The sequence below is a fragment of the Hippocampus bargibanti genome, linkage group LG14, assembly GCF_051943395.1.
Source record: "Hippocampus bargibanti isolate YZ-2025 linkage group LG14, ASM5194339v1, whole genome shotgun sequence".
Classification (NCBI taxonomy): Eukaryota; Metazoa; Chordata; class Actinopteri; order Syngnathiformes; family Syngnathidae; genus Hippocampus; species Hippocampus bargibanti.
Window position 1 is genome coordinate 14843738 of NC_142747.1, and position 24849 is coordinate 14868586.

General features: G+C 39.8%; 1 protein-coding gene across 2 annotated transcripts in view; it reads right to left on the reverse strand.

Annotated features, from left to right (window-relative positions):
• Positions 1 to 24849, reverse strand: part of rsrc1 (arginine/serine-rich coiled-coil 1) — a 132685-nt gene that overhangs the window by 6281 nt on the left and 101555 nt on the right. For both annotated transcript variants that reach the window (XM_089013252.1, XM_089013251.1), the window contains exon 7: positions 22236 to 22307. In XM_089013252.1, coding sequence (XP_088869378.1) covers positions 22236 to 22307 — 72 coding nt within the window. The remainder of the gene's footprint in view (positions 1 to 22235; positions 22308 to 24849) is intronic.

The following is a 24849-nucleotide window of genomic DNA, read 5'->3' on the forward strand; positions in this document are numbered from 1 at the left end:
AATTTGTGAATGGCAGTGAATGAGTTAAATGGCTATCTTGGACACCGTATACCATTTCTGAAAACACACACACACACGGACACGCGCACACACACACACACACACACACACACACACACACACACACACACACACACACACACACACACACACGCACACACACACACGCGCGCGAGCGAGCGCGCACACACACACACACACACACACACACACACACACACACACACACACACACACACACACACACACACACACACACACACACACACACACGCACACGCACACGCACACACACACAAAGAGCAAAATATCAGCCATTAATTCAATCCATTATCTGTAACAGGATTGATGTCACAGTATATCATGATGATGCCAGGGTGTTTAATGAATACATGAATATTTGTCAGAGTTTTTCACTTACTCGCTCACATACACGCACACACATAATAACGGCGTTCATAATGGCGCTAAAAAAAACGGATTTGATTTGAAACTGTGCGGACAAGTGAGTGACGATTAAAATTGCAGTGGAAGCCATTTTAGCTAGTGGAGTGCGTGATGAAATCATGACACCAGCACTGATTCAATATGGATGTACAGTACATGAAGTAATCCTGAAGTAATCAACCCCTAGTATTCTAAAACGGTGACCAAGCTAACCATCCATTTTTTCAATAAAAACGTCAAACCCATCGACGCACACTCATTCACTTGGCAGAAATTACTTCCATCCATTTGGACCTCAGAATTTTTTTTGGGGGGAGGGCAAACATATTAAGGGTAGATAAAACTTCTCTCACATGCTGTTTGTCAGATGTCAAAAGCCAAAATATGTATTTCACGAAGAAAATCACACATAATGGACTTGAGAACCGCAGCCGGGTGAGCTCGGAGGACTGAAAAAAAATCAATAGCAGGGTTGGATGGTGAGCGCACTGGGCAGCTCGGTGAGGTCAAAGTTGATATTTAATATTGACACATTATATGACAAATGATTTTAACTGTCAGCGCATTAGGCTATTCTGTGTGACAGTGAGGAGTGGAAAACGAGAGGAGAGAGAGAGATTTTGTGTGCCTCAATGTTCAAGACATGGCTGCGGGTAGAAATACAAGAACGATGATTCCATACATTCAGCAATAGTGCTACCTTGACACGTGAATTCCCCTGTTGCACTCAATTTTCCATATTATCCGAATAAACACAGTAAAGCATCTTGCCCAAAGAAGGCCAGATTGTGTGACTATGCGAGTAGTATTCAATTGCGTCATCATGTTTTTAATATTAGAGCAAGCGTAAAAAAGTAGGATGCTTAGAACAAGAAATATTATCCTTGACCAAGCAACTTTATACTCCTCAATATTGATCAAAACACCTGTGATGATTCTGCTTTAATGCATTAAATTCCTTAAAACAAGTCAAAATATATTGGTAACTAGCTGAAATATCTTGGTAAGATTATTACGGAATTTTTTTCTTGAAATAAGCCATAGATTCTTACGTATTTAATTCCTACTAAGAAATGTTATATTGGCAAACTAAAAACAAGTATTTATTGCAGTGATTAAAAAAACAACAACAATATTTTAACTCATTCACTGCCACACGTGCAAAAATGTGTCACTGCAGTGCCAGGGTTTTTGTAATTATCATTTGACTTGCAGGACCCAAAGAATATTGAGTTTTAGGGCTACATAAACATTCAATACAGCATTAGAAACCTTAGACTCTCTTCTTTTATCAGAAAAAAAAATAATTCCTAAATCATATAGGTTATATGAGCTTGAAATGAGGGTGGCTGTCCAAAATACAATGCAATACATACATACATATTGGTTTATATAGCGCTTTAACAACAGCTAAAGCTGGAACAAAGCGCTAACATGGAAAAAAAGGGAAATGCTGCCCCCTTGTGAAAAATAACAACCATTGCCAGAGGCCATGGCCAGCGTTTTATCGGCACCCAAGCTTGAAAAAAAACAAAACCCGAACACATTCGGGAATGGAGCTGTCATTATCTGGTTGGCGACCAACGGGTGGAGCTGTCAGCCCCGCCTGCATCTGCACAGATGCTGGTCGTCCCGATCAGTGGTGGACTGCCACATTCGGAATGGCGACCAACGGGTAGCGCTGTCAGCCCTGCCTGCTGCCTCGCAGGTGCTGGTTGTTCCCAATCAGTGACAGTTAAAAGGACTCCCGGCACGATCATTCAGTGTCGGGTCATTGTATGCAATTGTATGCATTGTGTATGCATTGTATGCTGTGCATGTGTTTGTTTCATATTGGCAGACTTTTACTCTTGGTTTATCTTTTGATACTTTGTATTGTTCTGTTCAAATGATTTTAACGTTTTAGATTTTGTTCCTGTTTACTTTATTTTAATACAACTTCTCAAATACAACCTGCTTATCCCTCCTGCCTGGTTTTTGGGATCCACAACTGCCATCACCACCTTGCAAACCGCGACAGGAGCTCTACGTCATATTTTTAATTCCCGAATAAATTTGTGAATGGCAGTGAACGAGTTCATAATACAGTAAAGTCTCGTTATATCGATATTCAAGGGAGTCTGAAAAAATATCGATATAACCGGGACTATCGATATATCCGACCCTGTTTGCATGTAATTTTCTCCGTGCGTGCATAGAAATAGCATCGATATAACCGGGACTATCGATATATCTGATATCGATATAACGAGACTTTACTGTATTTGACTTTTTGCAGTGTAGTTTGTGTAGCAGTGTCTTTCATTTGAGACTGACAGTCATCACTACATCCACCTATCTTCTATAATTTATGTTGTCAACTCATCACTGCATGCATCCAGCGGTTTCAGATCAGTACACAACCAAAACGCTAACCGCTGTTGTATCATCACAATGAAGATATAAATAATAATAATAATAATAATAATAATAATAATAATAAATTTCATTTCTAAGCGCCTTTCAAAACTCTCAAGGACACTTAACAGTCACAGGATTTTTTTTTTTGCGGGTGAGCAATGGCAGCCATTTGCGCCAGCGTTCACTCTACCCGGATGATGATAAAGCATCGCTTTGGAACGAATGAACCGTGCATCCATTTTGTAAAGCATGTGTTTTAATCAGTAAATCGCTCCAAATGTAATTTCTGAGAATGGTGATATTGCGATTCAAAAGTTCAACCAATGGTAAAAAAAGTGAAGGGTGTGAGGATGCGCTCTTCAATTTGTCCACAAGTAAAAATGGGAATCATTTGTGTTATATGTCGGACTGACAGCCACGTTGACAAGCGGATCAATTTGCTATTGTTCTCTCTAAATAGTTGTTTGTCCACCACATTGATTAGGAGTGCATGAGCAGCCAGAGAAAATCAAACAAGCCAATGGGCGACTTGATTTGGAACCTTCAGACTCGGAAACAGTTGACTGTATATATCGCCGCATGAGGGCGCTGTTCAATAGCACATCTCAGCTGCTCAGCGGGCCTGCAGTATACGTGATTTTTCGAAGCACGGAGGGACTTAATTTACCATTAGTGCCGATTCATCCCCCAAATAATTGAATTACTGCGGTACTTGTTATGCTTGAGTGGAGCTGAAAAATAATAAATTGGGGGCCCAAAAACTGAAGACAATCTTGATTTGTTATTGTATTCATTTAAAAGGCAGAGGTTCAATCTTCAATTACATCAGATCTAATAAAACAGTCGGGAGAGTAAAACAAATGTTTTTGGGGGCAGATTTACATTAATGAAAATAAGAGTACAATATACATGAATACAGTACAAAAAAACAACAACATCAAGCCTGTCTACAAATTTAAAAAAAGGTAAAAAGGAGCAAAGCAGACATATTCAAGGTGCTATGTATTAATTTACTGGCACTTATGGTACATTAAGGAATTAGATTCGATTTGACTAGCCTTTATTCGTGTCCCCCATACTTATTTCTAATGTCTTTTTTAATACGATACTAGTGCAATGTGTTCTACCGGAAACAAATTCCTTGTATGCTCTACATACAGTACTTGGTAAATAAAGATGATTTTGATTCAGAAAATTATTCTGAATTCTTAAAAACAGATTCCTATTCCAGTATATTAATGTTATAAAAATATCAACAGTATTTAGGAATATTTAAGGTGTTTTATGGCAGGTTAGACATTACCTTCAGGGATGTATGTGGTATGTTTCAGGCAATGTGATAAACCATTTTATTAAATAACCTGTTTTTTTAATTTATTATTTTATTTAACCCCATGCTACCAACAATGCAGTGAACAAAGGATTGCGTGGGCCAGGCCGAAATTGCATTCATCTCATGAAATCCAAAGCCAAAAATAAATCATATAACATGAAGGAAACAATTTAAATACACTATCTAATACTACTTCTCGTACTTGGAACTGAAACAAAAAGCTGAAATTTGATCATTGTTCCCTTTTTTTTCAAGAGAGGAGAATCTCATTATATTGTACATTTTAATATGACGACTGCCAGTTATTTGGCAGTGATAAAAATGTCATGACATAAATGCTGATTTTGACTTAACCCACTCCGAGGCGTAGAAACACGTGCTCACTGAGCAAAATCCAAGGGTTCAATTAAGTGTCTCCCTGTGCAGCTGTAGAAATGTAATTCACCACTCAATTTAGGTCTGTCTCAGTAGAGTTTTTTAGGGAGGGGGGGGGGAGGTTGCTAATTGATAGAAATTAAACCATTAATCAAGCCACTAGCCATCACTCAGCTGAAGGAAGATGAATACAAACTTTCATAATATGCACCTTCCCTATTTTAGCCCTCATTAGCATTCATTTTTAATGTAATTATGCTATTCTTTTCCAGCCCGCTCATAAATTAGCACTCTTTTGTTGCTGGTTGGCCTTGTGAAATCCAAAGTAATGCTTTGTAGTCTGATATTTAAGGCAATTACTGGCCTCTTTACTCTTTTATCTCTCTTTATTTCCAATAACCTGCTCTCCAATGATTCATCTCCACCTTGTCCTCCTCCTCTTCCTCACTCTCTCTCCGCACCACAGGCCAACTGCCCCGCTGCCAGTCTCTACCTCCGAGGACCCCCCCAGCCCTCCTCCCCCAGCATACACCCACACACTCCCCATTTCTGAAACTCAAATGCGTGAGACACGGACACATGATGACGACTAGTTGTTTACCATCTCCTTTGGTCATTTTCCAACTCTCGCTTCATTAGCGAATATGACAGCGACAACGCCTGGGGAATCTCGCATTAAAATGAAAGTCGCTTTTCTTTCTCTCTCCACTGGTCTCAAATGGGCTCTAAGCGAGCGCCTGCTGTTTGCGTCACTCTCAAGCTCACACGAACAAACACACACGCGCGCACCTCTCGCAATATTTGGCATCAAATCGGTCGGTAAAGCTTAGCAGGGCGATTTACAGGGGGCGGGAGAGATGTCCTAAACTGCATTCTGAAGATTGAAACTACTGATTTAAAAGACATTACCACAACATTTATCAACCAATTTAATAGATCATTTGTTGTTGTTCACAGTTGCTGTGGTCACATGGTACACATTTGCTATTGTTTTGTATTTGGAAGAGGTTTGCATGTAAACGCAGGTGAGCAGTTGTTTCAAGTATTCTCATGATCTCATTCACTGCCATTCACAAATTTATTTGGGAATTGGAACTATGACGTCGAGAGCCATTCCCGAATTTGTTCAGGTCTTGTTTTTTTTCTTGTACGGGTGCCGATAAAGCACCGGTCATGGCCTCTGGCAATGTTTTTCCCTTTCCACAAGTGGCAACATTTCCCTTTTTCCGTGATAGCGCTTTCTTCCAGCTTCAGCTGTTGTTAGGCACTATATAAACCAATATGTATGTATTTCATTGTATTGTATTTTGGACAGCAACCCTCATTTCAAGCTCAAATAACTCCAGACCCATCTAACTTAGGAATTAACTTGTTTTTTTTTCTGATGAAAGAAGAGAGTCGCTAACGCTGTATTGAAAGTTTATGTAATCCTAAAACTCAATATTCTGTCGATCCTGGAATTCAAGTAAATTGGATTGGATTGGACCTTTATTTGTCTCGCAGTGGAGAAATTTACGTTACATTATACATGACATACATACATACATACAGACATACAATATACATTACAAATGAGTTATTATATGCAAACAAAAAATGTTTGTTCAGAACAGTAACCTGAAAAAGTCAGACGCGCACCACTGATTGTCCACAGACAAGTTGATTCATTAAAAAGGTGTCTAGTGCAGGGCTTGCTAGGCTAATACTTTTAGAGTGTATTGATTACGGGGCCGCTGACAGCTCCTGATGTTCGGCCCTGCAAATACATCAAGTGGCTAATGAGCAGCTATTAGGGCCATCGATTTGCTGATTTCAATTGATAGCTGGCAGGCCAAAGCTGCATGTCAATATTTGCATAGCTAATAGCCAGCAGCTTTAAACATTGACTGAGAACAAAAACAACGGCGGAGCGAAAAGCAGAAAACGAGAGACTAGGAGGATGTTATCAAGAAAGCTCTAAAACAACCTCAATGTGTTTCCTCTCCCATCTGTGTGTGTGTTTGTGTGTGAGACAGAAGCGTTGAGGACTGAGCAACAGTGACAAGATCTGCTGCTGTTGCTTGCGCTTAGCTGAGGTCAACAGGCTGGCACAGAGCGAAGGAAAAGAGAGACAGACGGAGCCAGATGTCTCAAGTGTGTCCCAGAGGACCGTATGCTAGTATATATGTATGCTTTTCCAATTTTGTGTGTGTGCGTGTGTGTGTGTCTAAGAGAGAGATGTACAATGACAGAGCAGGTGGCTAAGCCAGTTTAACGTGTGTTTTCACAAGACTATGCGCACGCACAAACACGCATGCACGCGTACACACACACACACACACACACACAGAGACACACGCACACATTACCTCACATTGAACCCCCCCACGTCCTCTTTGCAAAATGTGTTATAATCCACTGTGCTCACAGGTCACAACATTAGGTTCGCTTACAATGCTACTTAACTCATTCACTGCCATTCACAAATTTATTTGGGAATTGAAAATATGACTGTGGATTTTTGTTGCAATGTTTTTTTTTCCCTTTAACAGGGCGGCAGCATTTCCCTTATTCCCACGTTAGCACTTTGTACCAGCTACAGCTGTTGTTAAAGCCCGAAATAAACCATTATGTATGTATTGTATTTTGGACAGGCACCCTCATTTCAAGTTCATATAACTCCAGACCCACATAATTTAGGAATTAACTCTATTCTGATGAAAGAAGCGAGTCCAAGGTTTTTTTACGCTACATTGAATGTTTATGTAGTCCTAAAACTCAATATTCTGTAGGTGCTAGAATTCGAGCGACAATGACAAAAACCCTGGCACTGGATTGGACAAATTTTTAGACGTCTGGCCTCGTGGAAATTACCAGAGGTCTGACCAGAGCACTACGTCCCCGCAAGAAAAAACAAAACCCGAATAAATTCAGGAATGGCGCTCCACGTTATATTTTCAATTCCTGAAGAAATTTGGTAATTGCAGTGAATGAGTTAATTTGTTTACATTGATGTTGCGTTGATCACGGGATGGTCCCAAACCAAGTCCCCGTGAGCATTAATTGACTTTGAGATCATGCGATATGTTGATGCGATAAGTTGACACGATCTTTTATATGCTATCTATCTAGCATCAGGAAATGAAATGTAGCTGATGACTGAATGTTGCACATGTGACACCCCCCCGGTCCCCTACCCCGCACACCCTTGAGATAGTGATCTCCCACTTTGCAGTCAATAAAAGGGCCGTAAGGAATGATGAATTAAAGAGGAAAACACGCTGGTAATGAAAGGATGACACTGCATTCTCGCACTGCTGTGCCTTTGCTATCCCGCAGAACAATTCAATTTGTTTTAACAAAGGAAGACACTTTCAGATCTGAATGTTTCAAGTTTCAATCGCGATATTGGATCAAATGACCATATTTTCCAGTGTAGAAGGTACATTGGAGTATAAGATGCACCCCAAATGAAAGGTGTGTTTTCAAACTTTTTCCATATATAAGGTGCACTGGAGTATAAGGCGCACTTTCAATTAATGTTTTTTTTCCCCAGATGTATAAATGTATAAAAGTTTTCCTAATACAAAGTACACCACATTATAATGCGCTACAGTAGAGGCTGGGGTTACGCACAACTTCTATGGGGCAAATGGAGTCGGTGACTGCTGACAGTAATTGCGGCCCAATATTACTTCACATATAAGGCACACCTGCGATGAAACTGTCTGGAAAATGGATCGATGGATAGATTTAACCCTTATTAGTAACCTTTATTAGTCTCACAGTGGAGAAATTCACAATTCACAATTTGTAATAGTAACGTATTTTCCGGTGTAAAATGTGCACCAGAGTATGTATTTATGAATGAATGGTGTATTTACAAACTTTTTCCATATACAGTAAAGTCTCGTTATATCGATATCGGTTATATCTTATTACGATACTATTTTCATTTCCCTTGCACATTTCTAGTCTTTTTATGTATAATTAGTACCGTTTAGTACGATACCCGGTTATTATGATAATCCGGTTATTACGGTGCTCCTTTTCATCCCCCGCCGGCCATTTTTGTTGTTTATATCGATATATCCGTCGCGCCATTGGTCAACTTGGTCACGTGTCTTGGTCACATGAGCCGCCATCGGTCGCGCTATTGGTCGACTTAGCCGTGTGACTTTGTCACGTGACACGCCATCGGTCGCGCCATTGGTCAACTTGGTCACGTGTCTTGGTTACGTGTCACGCCATTGGTCGACTTGGTCAGGTGACTTGGTTACGTGCCCAGCACCCGTGTAGCAGAGCCATTTTCATTTTCAGACGCTAGCTCGTGTGTAGCAGACGAGATTGAAGTGTTTGTGTTAAAAGGTAAAAATGGGAAGCAGAAGAAGATTGATTACTTTTTTAAATTGTATACATAATACAGTAAGATTGAACCGTTGCAGTTTCCCTGTTGTGTTATGTACATGCCCACTGTACTGTATATGAATGCAATCGTTTTTTGCAACAATGTTTCTTGTTTTGTCTGCTGAAGCGCGATGATTTTGAAAATTATTAACATTCCATACTATGTATTAAAGGACAGCCGATGTCACTTTTTATTCAAATGCAAATAAAAATGACTTCACGCCAAGACGTCTTGCATTGCTTGTGAATCCAAACAATGGCTTCAGATTCGGATAATATGCTTTCTTGTTACACATCCAGTTATGAATATGTTTCAAATACACTGTAGTTCTGAAGATTAAAGCATACATGTTTACAATCATTAAAGAATTATATGGGCCATTTTGAGGCAACATTGGGGGAACATCTCTGACCCAAAAAAAAGGGAGCTAATGGCCAGCTCCGTTTCTTATATGGCGCTTGGCTGCCCTCTTTTGGCGGCTTTTGTTTAATGCAGTTCGGCGCAGGATCGGATATATCGATAGTCCCGGTTATATCGATACTTTTTCGGACTCCCTTAAATATCGATATAACGAGACTTTACTGTATAAGGCACACTGGACTATAAGGTGCCGTATACATCGGAAAATACGGTAAACCGGTTTGTTTTTCTTAATTTTTCTGAAGCTGCTCTGTCACCCCATAATTTCTGTGACCCCCTCCTTGAAACCAACGAGGCTAGAAAATCACTGACTAAAATCGATGTCTGAAAGTTTCTTATTAAGGTTTAAATATATAACGTTGCCAATCAATCGCTCCCCAAAAAACTATTGACGAAATATCACACAGTGGACGAGATGCATCATTTCATGGCTCATCATCAAATATAATGCCAATTATTTGTATCAGGTTCCTACAAAGACCTGTTGTCACAGTCAGACTTTAATGCTGTTAAGTGGCAGCATTGATGGATAACAGAAACCGTGTGTGTGTGTGTGTGTGTGTGTGTGTGTGTGTGTGTGTGTGTGTGTGTGTGTGTGTGTTGGGGGTGGGGTGGGGGGATTTCCAGTGCCTGGTTATTATCAACCACTCATTAAACAGTGACGCTTTCACAAGCTTAGTGGTGAGCCACTTTCTCGATTTACAGTGACTTTCCCGATTTACAAAAAAAAAAAAAAAAAAAAAAAAAAAACTTAGGTTCATGACCAATCGATGAGAAGCTTTCTTCAGCCGTCATCTGTACTTTTTTGAAGGTGTCGGACGTTTCGCCTCCTATCCAAGAGGCTTCGTCAGCGAACGCGTCCGACACCTTGAAAAAAGTACAGATGACGGCTGAAGAAACCTTCTCATCAATGGACCACTCCTGTACGACTGAGAGCTTACACAGACGTTCATGACTAATGTGTTAGTAGGCCCAGCACATTCTTTATTAACTCCTTCACTGCCCTGCAAAAATGTGTCCCCTCCAGTGCCAGGGTTTTTGTCATTTTCACTTAAATCGTAGCACCCAAACAATATTGAGTTTTAGGACAACATTAACATTCAAATCAGCTAACAAACCGTAGACTCTTCTTTTATCAGAAACAAAGAGTTAATTCCTAAGTTACATGGGTTTGGAGTTATATGAGCTTGAAATGGGGGGTGGCAGTCCGAAATACACCACAATACATACATATTGACAGCTGAACGTGGGCAAAAGGCAATTACTGCCCACTCGTGGATGGGAAAAACATTGCCAGAGGTCTGACCAGCGCTTTATCGGCACCCCCGCAAGAAAAAACAAAACCTGAACAAATTCGGCAATGGCGCTCTACGTCACGCTTTTCAATTCCCGAATAAATTGGGGAATCGCAGTGAATGAGTTAAGCACAATTCTATTTTAGTGTTATGAAATGATCAAGTCTTGCCTTTTACCAGAAAGATTTGAAGAGATTTACTTTCCACTTAACTAGACTCTGCAAGTGCGCGTGTCAGCAGCTTTTTTTTTTTTTATATGAACAAGTGCATGAGCAGAGAAACACCAATGCTCTAATTCCTTAATTGGAGACAGCACTATAAGATGGAAATGTAATCAGAATCCCGGAAATGGGCTCCCCGAACACAAAAACATGCACACACAACAGTCTTCTTGACATGTCGCCATCAAGCAACTCACCCGCGTCTTAATTGATTCTCTTTTTCATTGGACTAGCTGACAGGATGTATGTGTGCATGTGTGTGGTCCGCAACAAAATATATGAGTTAAGGTCACGGTTAAGTGCGTGTGATTCTGAGTAACATTTAATTAAGGAAATGTCCCCAGCCCTTCACTTCTGACCTCCCTAATAACCTTATTATTTACAGTAAAGTCAAATTGATTTTTTTTTTTTTGATGGGATTATGCAAGCTGATGATTCAAGTTCTTTTTAAAAGAGCTTTTAAAAGAGCTGTTTAAAGTCATTTTTATTTTCAAAATGGTTTGTAATGAATGTAGAAGTGGCACATTAACCGTTTGCTAAACACATGTGCTTAACAGTTAGAATGGCTCCGAAAGAAAAGGGAAATTGCCAAATGGAGTGTTTTGGAAGCTCTTGTCATGAATGCGCGAAAAAAAATCTGTGCTCTTTAACCAGGAATTAATCAAGTAAATGTTGGCAAGTTATAAACGGGGGCATGGTAGCAATTAACTCATTCACTGCCATTCGCAAATTTATTCGGGAATTGAAAATATGACGTGAAGCGCCATTCCCGAATTTGTTCGGGCTTTGTTTTTTAATGGTTGGGTGCAGATAAAGCGCTGGCCATGGCCTCTGGCATTTTTTTCTTTACCACAGGGGGGGACAGTATTTTCCTTTTTCCAATGTTGCGCTTTGTTCCAGCTTCAGCACGAAATAAACCAATATGTATGTATTGCATTGTATTTTGGACAGCCACCCTCATTTCAAGCTCATATATCTCCAGACCCATATATTTTTGGGAATTAACTATTTTTGTCTGATGAAAGAAGAGTCTAAGGTTTCTAACGCTCTATTCAATGTTTATATAGTCCTAAAACGCAATATTCTGTGGGTCCTGGAATTCAAGTGACAATGACAAAAACCCTGCCATTGGAGTGTACACATTTAATTTTGTGACTCAGGTTCCACTGTATTTCCCCTCAGAAACCATTTTAGTTCGACTACAGAGTAGAAGTTGTAGAAGTTTTTCATCGGACATTGGCCTTGTGCTTGTGTAAAAAAAAAGCTCCATCATCGCTTTTATGTGACCTCTGATGTCTACCCTGCAGAGAGTTGGAGGAGGGGGTAGGTGGGGTCGTTAGCGCCACACAGGAAGATGACGTCCCTTTGACCTGCAACGGTCTGTGGGTGTGTCTAAAACACTGTGGTCTGGTCACCCACGTACATCGCCAATTGCACTGTCTTGTGTGCATGATCAGATCCAGACGTACACGTGTCCCGCTTACAGAGAGAGGGTAGGTACACAGTTGGTTGTATACATGCAGTATCAGATAGTGCCTGTGGGGTGGTTATCTGTGCAATACAACCAGGCTCCATCAGTGGGTAGCCTGTGCAATCCAACCAGGCTACATCAGTGGGTAGCCTGTGCAATCCAACCAGGCTACAACAGGGGATAATTCTTCGGAATATCTGACTTTGATACTGAAGAGAGGAAGAAACAAGGCTGAAAAATCCCACACTTGTAAATTTCCCCATTGCGGGACGAATAAAGGTATTCTGATTCTGATTCTGATTATCGGTAGGTGTAGGAAAAAACCTCATGATCCAAAATGCCTTGGTAACATAAGTAATTAAGATTCAGGGGGCAAATGCGCAGTCTAACCCTTGATGAATTCAGCAATTATCAGTGCTTATCATTATTCCCTGAACACAAATTTTCACTACCCTGAAACTGCAGGGAATAATGGAGGGAAATCCTTCCCAAAAAAGCCTGCAAGAGACCCGTGGAAATGTTGTTGACTGTACATTGGGCTACTTGCAACGGGTTCTTTAATAAGGGTGATGTGGGAAACGATAACCAATTACAGAAGATTTAAGGGGGGCTGTCAATCACACCAAAGCTGAGTGACCATTGGATGGGGGCTGGCATTAACTCATTCACTGACAGACGTGCAAAAATGTGTCCACCCCAGTGCCAGGGTTTTTGTCATTGACACTCGAATTCCAGGACCCACAGATTATTGAATATTCGGACTACATAAACTTTCAATGGAGCATAAGAAACCTTAGACTGACTTCTCTCATCAGAAAAATGTTAATTCCTAAATTATATGGGTCTGGAGTTATATGAGCTCGAAATGAGGGCGGCTGTCCAAAATACAATGCAATACATACATATTGGGTTATATGGAGCTTTAACAACAGCTGAAGATGGAACAAAGCGCTAACATGAAAAAAACTAAGAAAAAAAAAGGTAAGTGCTTTTTCGGCACCCAAGCATGAAAAAAAAAACTCGAACAAATTCGTGAATAGCTCTCAACGTCATATTTTCAATTCCCAAATAAATTTGTGAATGGCAGCGAATTAATTTTGTGTCTGTGTGTGTGTGTGTTCATCCATCCATCTTCTGATCCGCTTTATCGTCACAAATGTTGCTGGGGTCCCAGATCGCAGCCACTCTTTGGGCAGTAGATGGGGGACACCCTGAACCGGTAGCCAGCTAATTGCAGGGCACATAAGACCAGACTAAGAAACATCTGTTCAATTTAGGGAGAATTTAGAGTGTTCAAACCTGCCGTGCATGTTTTTGGAATATGGGAAGAAACCGGAGTATCTGGAGAAAACCCATGCAGGTCCGGAGAGAACATGAAAACTCCACACAAGAAGAAACGAATGCACTGTGATGTCAACACGCTAACCACTCAACCAGCACGCGTCTGTGTGTATAATCTATATCTACACACAGAGGATAGACTTCCATATTCTTCAAGGGACCATGATAGTGGTGTCATTTTCAATACAATATTTCCTCATGCAAGAGGCTACACCGCTCGTTTGCCAACATGCCACCTCCGTTGCTCATGGGAAAATGGGAAAACGTGATCGACATTGAATCTATTTCAAAGTAAGATTCATTGCACAATGTCGAAGTCGACCAATCCGGTCAACCGCTGATATGTATGTGTGCGGATGTGTGAGGTAAAAGGTCACGTGGGGTGAGTTGGATTGGGTTTTCATTCACATAGCCAGCAGTCCCCCCCTATCATTCACACCCTCAACATCTTCGAGAGAACATAGGGGAGGGAAATGAAATAGGATGGGAGGGGTAAGGAGGAAATCTGCATTAATGAAAAAAAAATCAATAAATCCGTAATTGCTTGGCTTATTCCCTTATAATGAAACAAATTGAGAGGAGACGGAAGGTAAGGCGAAAGCTGGCACCCCCAATGGTTTTATCCTGCATTTATTTATTTATTTATTCTTGGGCTGTGGCATGTGGAGCTGACTGAGTTTCGGCTTCTGTTAGGGGGAGGAGGGGGTGAAAAAAAAGGTCTTCTGGTGATAATTAAATCTTCTCACACTGATTTTCTGCCAAATTTATTTCCCCGGGGAGCGTGACTGTGATTCAATGCTTAGCAGCCTTGCATAACTAATGGTTTCGGCCTGGAGTATGGTGGGGTTCGGCGCACACCTGAATGAATTGGGAGGAGAGAGGAGCAATAAAAGAACCCGTGGCACTTTTCATCTCCAATCAATCATTTTCCCACCAACGCATAAATGGAAAGGATGGTTTTATGTAAGTTGCAAGCAGTTTTAAAACGGACCTTGGAAGTAAAAGTGGAATGAAATGCCAGTCTGCTCTCATTGTTTTAAATGACTCCTGTGGTGCATTATGGGCCACGAACGTGAGCTTTAATTCTTGGAACAAATGGAGGCGCTGAAGTGTGGGTTCAATATTTGCTTGACTGTCGCTGTTGTGATTGTGCTGAACATAATATAAGACAACAAATAAGGCCATTCTTCACAAGTCAGGACAGGAGATCGTGTTCACGCTGGCGATCGTTAACAAATCAATACTAACAGGATTTTCTAACATCAGCACAGTCATAATTCTCTCACAGGTCACGTAGGATAACCAATACAAATGACATACAATAAAATAAATCCCAATTTATATAGTGCTCCCACAACAGCTGCAGCTGTAACAATGCGCTTCACATCATAGTCAACACAAAGCAAAATAATAAACACAACAGGAACACAAAAACATGGACAGTAGTGCAATCTTAACGACTTTATAATAATAATAATAATAATAATAATAATAATAATAATAATAATATATTTATAAGCGCCTTTTAAAACTCTCAAGGTCACTTTACAGTAACAGGATCAGTTTTTCTGTGGGTGAGCAGCGGCAGCCACATGCGCCAGCGTTCAGTCAACCCGGAAGTAACCCCATGAACTCTGTTTGGTTGCAAGACAAACACTATATTACATGAAGCAGTTCGAGATGAAATAGGAGATAATCAAAGCGTCATTTTCACCAGTGGAAGAGGCACGTCATGGTGGAATGTGCACATCTGCTACAAGCTAAATGTTCAAAGCAAACAAAGCTGTAGCATCCATTGACATTAAGAGATTTTCTCACATCTCATGTCCCACGTAAATCCGCTTCAATTCCAAGCCGCGATAGTTCAGTACAATACAATACATCCTAATTTATAGAGTGCTTTCACAACAGCTACAGCTCTAACAACATGCTTCACATCATAGTCAATACAAAGCAAAATAATAAACACAACAGGAACATAAAAACATAGACAGTTGTGCAATTTTAGTGACTTTCCCCACGTACTCTATGATGTTTGAGTACAAGACAAACACTTTATTACATGAATTAAATGGTTAAAATATTAAATTATAATTGTTGAATAATTGAATTGAAATCATTGTTGAACGCTTTATATTATTAATTTAATGGGGGGGGAAATCCAGTGTTTACGAGTGGATGAATTTAGCCGCTTGTCCTTTGGCGCGCCCCAGCGTGGCCTTGGTAATTAAAACATTTAAAGCACAGCCAACCCCCCTTCCTCCTCCTCTGCTTTCGCGCTTACCGGGTGTGATATGAGGGTCACGCGCCTGTAGATTCTAATTTGCGCGGCATTTGTATTCATGACAGGCACATGCTAAATATTTAACAGCACCCCGGCATGAGTTTTGTATTGTTAGGCTTTCCAGGTCAAATAATTTGATTTCAAGGCAGATTACATTAAGCATCAATGTCCAAGCAGACACTCTCACTTGCCTTTCATTTCCTGTCTTTTATTGCAGCTCAAAATGAAGAGATAAACAGTTTCGGATCACACAAGAACATCTTGTCTATGAGATTACTTATTTTCAATTAAAAAAAAGGCACCACTGGATTCCTTATAAAAAAGGACACACGGGCACTGGATGCAAGTGGAACGGAAATTGTTCGATTGACAAATTGTTTAATACCGTTCGTAATTGTGGCTAACGGATTATTATTACAGAGGATGGCACAATGATCATTTGCTTGACACATCCAGTGCAGTGTAACAGGGTGCCTGTGTGGGGTTTGTATATTTTCCCCGTGGCTACCTGAGTTTTCTCCGGGTACTCCAGCTTCCTCCCACATTTCAAAATAATGCTAACAAAGTGTGATTGTCAGTACACTTGGTTGTTTTTCTGCACGAACCCCGGAATTCGCAAGCAAATATTTGAGGATGTCCTGACCTACTGGCCAAAGTCAGCTGGGATCGGCTCTCATGAAGACAGTGTTTCGAAGAATGGATTGATGGGGTTTACCCACCCATCATCTGAACAACCGTTTTTCATTCAAATATTTACTGTGGTGTATAACCTTCTGACTGCATGAATACAAGTCAGGCACGTTTGTGCCACATTTTCTGGTGTATACGGCGCACCGGAGTATAAGGCGCACCCCCAAAGAATGGTGTATTTTCAAACCCGGGAAATCACCTCAAGTTGATTTCGTGACTTTGGTACACTCATGAAGTTCAACTAATGATTGTGCAATATGGCCAAACCGAGGATTTTACCGTATTTTCCGGTGTATAAGGCGAACTGTACAATTGTACAGCTGTACAACTGTACAATTGTACAACTGTACAAATACACACTGAACTGTGTATTTTCAAACCTTTTCCATGTATTAGGTGCACTGGACTATAAAGCGCACCTTCAAAGAATGAAAAATGTTTTCAAATATAATATCCAAATATATAAGTTTTTTTTTTCAAATATAAGGCACACCACATTATAAGGAGCTACAGCAGAGGCTGGGGTTCCGCACTCCTTCTACAGGTGGAAATGGAGTTGGTGGTTGCTGACAGTCGTTGCCAGACCGGTTGTGGCTCATTATTACTTCACATATAAGGCGCAGGGTCATCTTCTGAAGAAAATCAAGGCTTTTGGGTGCGCCTTATACACCAGAAAATATGGTAGTCTCTGTGTGACTAATGTACAAATTGTTATGTCGCTGCGCAAACTACTTAACTGGACGTCATATGACGAGACAGGCATAAACGACTGCATTAAGGCTGCAGTTGGGTGGCGACCAGTCAGCCAGGACAAGCAAGTTTCAGAAAAAAATGTATGGATGGTTATTTATATCACTACTGTATGTGCTGGGCTTCCAAATAAAACATCGACTGAGAGTCAACAATGCCCATCATGTCTCAGTTGCTGAGAATGTGCACGTTTACAGTCTGGTTCTTCCAAATTGGACAAATGGCCACCAAAAAGTATGAAAAGTGATTGACAACGGAGCTAGTTAGACAACGACGATGCCCTAATGGATGCTCGGTCGAGCAAGTGGGGGCGGGGTAGGGGGTAGGGCAACTGAATATTTAATGTACATATAATTCCTCAACACATACAAGCACACACATACACACACAGGTACACTCCCACCCCATGACCTGTCCTACACACTAAGTAATTAGAGAAACAGTCCTTTCGTTTAGCTGCCCAAAGAGCAAATGGTAGGTATATATCCCCCTAATGATGTGGGTTAAAGAGCTATTATACGTCTCATTAAAATATATGATCTCCCAATCTGCTGCTAGTTTGAGGTAATGGGCAAGAGAGCGGCACGCAGGGGGCTAAAACATCATCCTTTTTAAGCTTGCTGTCACATACAGATCTCTATAGCCCTTTATGAGGTGACTGCACACAAAAAAAACATGCTGAAGTAATGACCAAATAAACAAAATGACTGGACTAGATAAGCATGATTTGAGGCTTAAAAATTCTGAATAAGTAAATAATAATAATAATAATTTTGTCTTTTTATGGTAACTGTTCTCGGGCGACGTGGGCAACCTCAACAGCTTCACTTGTCTTTTGTCTAGTTGAGAGGGAAGAAATTTCATCTGTATGTCTCACATATTGCACATTTGACGATAAAGTTGTCCTTCACGTTTTCAAAGTATAGATTGTAACACATCATTATTTCAGTACTTCGACACTATTCATCACACTCACAGATATGAAAGAACAAATCACGTGTTTGAACTCTTGCTCACCAAATCAGATTCATGTATAGCTAGCTGCAATTTACAGCGGAATTTAGTGGATTGTGCGGGCGTATCTATTGATGTGTGTTGTAGATTGCCTTGAAACTTTGTCTACATCATTACTGCTAGTTATGAATAAAGTCTGCACAAAAAAAGAAGAAAAAAAAATAGCGTACATCTATCGTGTTCTGCACTGCATGTCAAGTGCGCCCTGTGGGCACCCAAAGTGCAATCTCTTGACTTGAAGGCATGCAGTAAACAAAGGAACCATCTTACCTTCTCATTTTCAGCATCTTTCATTTCACACATTTCCCTTTTCAAGCCCTAGCATCATCTGGCTGCCCTTAACCAGCGAGGCAAACATTTCTTTTAAGTGGAGACTACTTTGTTAACTGATGGCCACGGGGCCAGTTATTGATCCCTCATTGCTTTCCTCTCACAAAAGCCCTGATGATAAGCATCCCCCACCCCCATCGCCTTCTCGCAGGGCTTCACCAGCAATGATATTGCGCACATAACAGCGTTCACATGAATCAGATCCGGGTGGTTTCGATTGGCGCCACGCTAACATGGACGCGCTCTACCCGTCTCGGATCTATTTATGAACGAAGCGTGTAGGAGGTAGTGTTCTTCGCTCTTTCCCTTCCAGTCTTAAAAAAGGTTTCCTCATTTCGCTCGACTTTAGCGGTTCAAGTTTAAACTTTCTAGTGGTGTTGACCTCAGAGAGACCCTGCGGGGAATGCAGAGACCCCTGGTGATCTGCTGCTAAACTGCAGCAATGGCCTACCTCTTCTATTCTGCTTGTGTTGGGAGGAAGGGGAGTGGAGAAGAGAGCTTGCTGCCTCGACTTGAGTGTATGTCTGCCCTTGTGTGCGAAGGCCACTCGAGAACAAGAAAAGTTGTAGCCTCCATCACATTGAATTTCTACTAAATCGACATAAATCGACATATTCCATGGTAGGAGTTCAGTATTTTTTTTGTAGCCGTCGACTAAAACATGATGAAAGTCGAGTCAAAGTCAATTAATCTATGATGTCAGTGATATTTTTGGAGTTCAGTGGCTTCTAATGTTTTTTTGCACTACTGTACTGTATCATACTGGTTTCATATAAAGATGGATCTTGAGGTACGAACAAATCTGAAAAACTAAAATAAAATCCAACTGAGACATTAACTACTGTTGCGATTAGTGTCCGCACATTTGTCTTTTGGCAACAAAGCAGGTCTTATCTTAAAACGATTTCCCTTTTTGTTATTCACCAGTGCTGTGGTCAAGCTAAAACGAATATCTATGGATTCGTGTCGATCGGAATAGCCAAAGCTAATTGGCGAGCCCCTATTCTCATTGATCGCTGTCTTATTTTTGGTACAGACACTCCTCTACTTATGAACATTGGAGTTATGGACAATTGTACATAGGAATATTTTTGTAGTAAAATACAGTAAAGTCTCGTTATATCGATATCGGATATATCGATAGTCCCGGTTATATCGATACTATTTCTATGCACGCACGGAGAAAATTACATGCAAACAGGGTCGGATATATAGATAGGCCCGGTTATATCGATATTTTTTCGGACTCCCATGAATATCGATATAACGAGACTTTACTGTATGTAGTATTCGCTCCAGTTGTACATGTACAGATCTTTATAGAGCATCTATTTCATTTATATTCATATATATTTTTTCAGTACAAACCGATACAGGTTATTTACACAAGCCTTAAACACACATATAAATAAATCTTAAACATATTTACGAACTTAAGCAACTTACGAACACATTCAACTTACGAACAACCGTTTGGAACGTATCTCATTCGTAAATTGGGGAGCATAATTGTGATTATGATTATTTTGCTGTTCTTTACAATGTAAATCAAATTCACAACCCACATCTCAAGAATGGCACAACTTGAGGACAAAAAAATATATTTTGAGATGTACACATCAACCCTTCGTTGTCGTTATGTGCAATAAATCTACAATGAGAAGCAAGATGATGTAGCAGAGAGGATGACAGAATAAAAAGGGGATTCTATCATACTGGAGGCATCAAGTAAACGAGACAAATAACAGCGACAGGATGCAAAAAACAGGAGGAAGAGGACATGAGAATACATAGTATCTTGCGCTAGGGACAAAAGAAAGAGTGCAAGGCTAATTACTTTCTGATGGGTGCACTTTCATTCGGCCAAAAGGGCAGCTAACTTAAAGGTCACATTGCCATTCCTCCCTCCATGGAAGCACATACAGGCGCACATGAAATACACAAAGAGTGAGTCCAGCAATTGAAAAAAAAAAAACACAAAACACCCACACTAGAACAAATTATTATGCTGCTAAACACACACGCCGACAGACACACTCTATGGTGTCCTGCTCAGAACAAGAACCAGCCTCATTATTCGATCTCTGGATTTTTATCACCACCCAAATATCTAGTGGAAATGACTTGGCTTTATTTGAATATCAATTGAGGTGTGAGTGTGTGTGGGTGTGTGTGTGGGTGTGTGTGTGGTCATTGGGTCTCTTCATCCTGGCAGGAAATACATATAACGGCACCAGTGTAGAGAACACATATTTCTGTAGCATTTAATGCAAAAGAAGCAAGTCCTAATATAAAGGGACATATGTAAGTTCATTTGAGTCGACGTTGAGTAAACAGAAGATATCTAGGAATTGATCTAGGATTGATTGTATGTGGAACTGTTGCGGCTTGGAATTGAAGCAGATTTATGTGGAACAGGAGATGTGAGACAATCTCTTTTCGTCAATGGATGCTACAGCTGCGTGTTTGCTTTCAACATTTAGCTTGTAGTCGACGTGCACATTCCACCATGATGGCCCTGATCCACTGGTGGAAAGACGCTTTGATCCTCTCCTCTTTTATCTAGAACTGCTTCATGTCATCACAAAGAGGGTACAGCAAGTCCTGAAGAATGAATGTCTCTCTGTGTCTTTGTTTTGTCATATTGTCTCTATGCCGTCATATTATTTGTTAGTTAGGTTTTTTTTTTGTTCTTTTGACTTCAAGACGGCGCCCCGAGAGTGGCTGCCTTTCCAGCAGCTCATGTATTTTGTTTTTCTACTTTCATTCCTTTCATCACTTTGCTGCTGTGAAATGTAAATTTCTCCACTGTGAGACTAATAAAGGCATATCCAATCCAATCCAATCCAATCCAATCCCAAACACATTGAAAAAATAATAATTTGACACTGCTTTAAGTTCTAAGCTAAATATGTCAATATAGAAATATCTACCAGAGAAGTGACTTGTGATGTGAAGTTGTTCTGTGACCATGCTTATTACTCAAATCTTGTAGATCAAATCAGCTTTCTCCACTTATTTGTTTTAATGTGACAATGTGTTTACGTGTGATGCGCCACCATTTTTGCACAAAGTTGAGAGACTCCTATTTGTTAGCCTATCGACTGCAGTTTTGCATTGTTAGCAGTAAACTACTCAGGCCTGTCTAAACCAAAGCTATGTGGTTGTTTGAAATCCCTGTTATGTTCAATTTAGAAATGAACTTAAATTGGTATTGGCAATAGGTGGCTGTTTTCATTCGATTTAATTTTGAAGAACTGCCCAAAATCTGTCAAATTGCTGCTTGATGTGAAGTGAACTGAGTTCATTGCCATGACACAGTGTGTATCTCAAATCAAACCAGAGGGATGAAATGAATGTCAAGATAATAATAAATGTAAAACAACCTTGAATATGGGACATGAGTGCTCTATAGTTCACATTCAACTAACTTGAATGAATGTGTGCTTTTTATTGTAAATGCAACAACAAACTCACCCATGTCGTGCTTTTTTCTGGTCTCCTGTTCTTGCTTGGCAATTTTGGCCTTAAGGACTTCATCTGTTTCAGCTAAAAAAGGAAAAAACAACAGTTAATTACCGTAACATGTATAGAGTTTGTAGTGGAAAAAATAATTTACTCATTTAGTCTTAAGTTCCAGCAAGGCACAGTAAACAGTGCCAGCCATCACAGGGGAATCAGTAAATGAGCATACAATAAAAAACAGAATCTTGTTTTCTCGCAGGCAGGAAGGAGTTTCCTCTGTGGATAAGTCAAGGACAGGCCTCTCTCGCTCTCTCTCTCTCTCTCTCTCTCGCCGCTCTTTATTGTGGAGGCATAATGAAATGCTTAAAAATAATTAAGCGGCCAGAGTAAACACTCATTGTAAGCATTGTAAGCATGTCTTTTCACATGCCCCACACACACACACACAAAAAATATACATATACACATATATATATATATATATATATATATATATATATATATATATATATATATATATATATATATATATATATATATATATATACATATATATATATATACACACATATATATATATATATATATATATATATATATATATATGTATATATGTGTATATATATATATATATATATATATATATATATATATATATATATATATATATATATATATATATACATATATATATATATATATACACACATATACATATATATATATATATATACACACACACATATATACATATACACACACACACACACACACACACACACACATATATATATACACACACACACACACACACACACACACACACACACAAACAAACACAGTTTTGCGGCAGGACTATCAATACCGCCGGTAAATTAATTACATTTCTGCGGTGCGCTGCATCATTTATTTTGTGTTCAGCGGGGCCTCGGCGGAGCCATTCGCCTTTATTGCGATCTCGCCACTTGATGAGTGAGTTATGTAAAATTGAGTCTCCAATATCATTACACCTAACGAGTTGAAACTTTCACAGCTGTTTTTTTTCTTTCTAAGGTGAAGTTAATTTAAGAGTGGGTGGAGTGTGTGTGTGTGTGTGTGTGTGTGTGTGTGTGTGTGTGTGTGTGTGTGTGTGTGTGTGTGTGTGTGTGTGTGTGTGTGTGTGTGTGTGTGTGTGTGTGTGTGTGTCTTTGTGAGTCCACAAATGTAGGAATTTGATTGTGCATTGGAGTGGCGTATGCTTCGTTTGAAATGCCTCATTGAATGTGATTGGTTGTTAAGCTGCCAAGCAAACAAGTTACATAAAATACATACACAGTGTAGATAATGTGTGTGTTTGTGTGTATCAGGCCAGAGGGTTAGCTCGACTGCGCTGCTGGTTTTGTTCACTAATTGGCGTAGACAAAGAAGCCGTCACACTGCGGTTACGGCTGCTTAAGTCTGGAGGTTATGCATCTTTACAAACAATGACTCGACATGGTTGAGTGAACCCTCGTCTAACTCCCTCAGCATGTGTGCATGTAACATTGCATGTGTGATATTGGTTCAGTTTAACTTGATGCTAACAGAGTCCCAATTTAAGAAGCCAAAGGTTCAGATCAAAATGAAAACTAGGATATTTAGCAACTTGTCAAATGTGAGCCACGACATCATTGAGACAGACTAAAAACAAAATAACAAACAAACAAGGAAATAAATAGACAAATAGATAAATGAACAATGAGATAAACAAACAAAAATACAAATAAATAAACAATTAGATAAACAAACAAAAATATAAATAAATAAATAAACAATTAGATAAACAAACAAAAATATAAAAAAATAATAAATAAATAAATAAGCAATAGCAACATAGTAAAATGTTTCATCTCACTTTCATGTGCAGTTACACAAAATTAATTAACTCATTCACTTCCATTCCTGGATTTATTCAGGAATTGAAACACATGACGCCGAGCGTCATTCGCGAATTTGCGGAGGGTGCCGATAAAGCGCTGGTCAGACCTCTGGCAATGTTTTTCCCTTCCACGATGGGGCACCATTTGCCTTTTGTCCACGTTAGTGCTTTGTTACAGCTTCATCTGTTGCTAAAGTGCTATATAAATCAATATGCATGTATTGTAATGTATTTTGGACAGCCGCCCCCATTTCAAGCTCAGATAACTCCAGACCCATATAAATTAGGATTTAACTCTTTTTTTTTCCTGATGAAAGAAGAGAGTCTAAGTTTTCTTATGCTGAATTGAATGTTTATGTCATCCTAAAACTCAATATTCTGTGGGTCCTGCCATTTGAGTGAAAATGACAAAAACCATGGCACTGAAGTGTACACGTTTGCACATTGTCTGGCAGTGAATGAGTTCATGAAATCATTATACGTCAATAAAGATTTGCTCCTCAATTTAAACACATTACTCATGTTCACACTGCGTAGGATTACAGCGGCTCACATATTGAATATACTTTTAGGAATAAAACATGTCCTGTTTTTAATGAACACTTTTTGTGCCACTTGCTAAGTCTTTTTTTTCCTGAGGGTATTTGATGTAAAAAAAAGAGCGATACATTTATATAATATATGATATGACACCAATGAGCAGCTTAGCTCGGAGGGCTTGATGTGCCA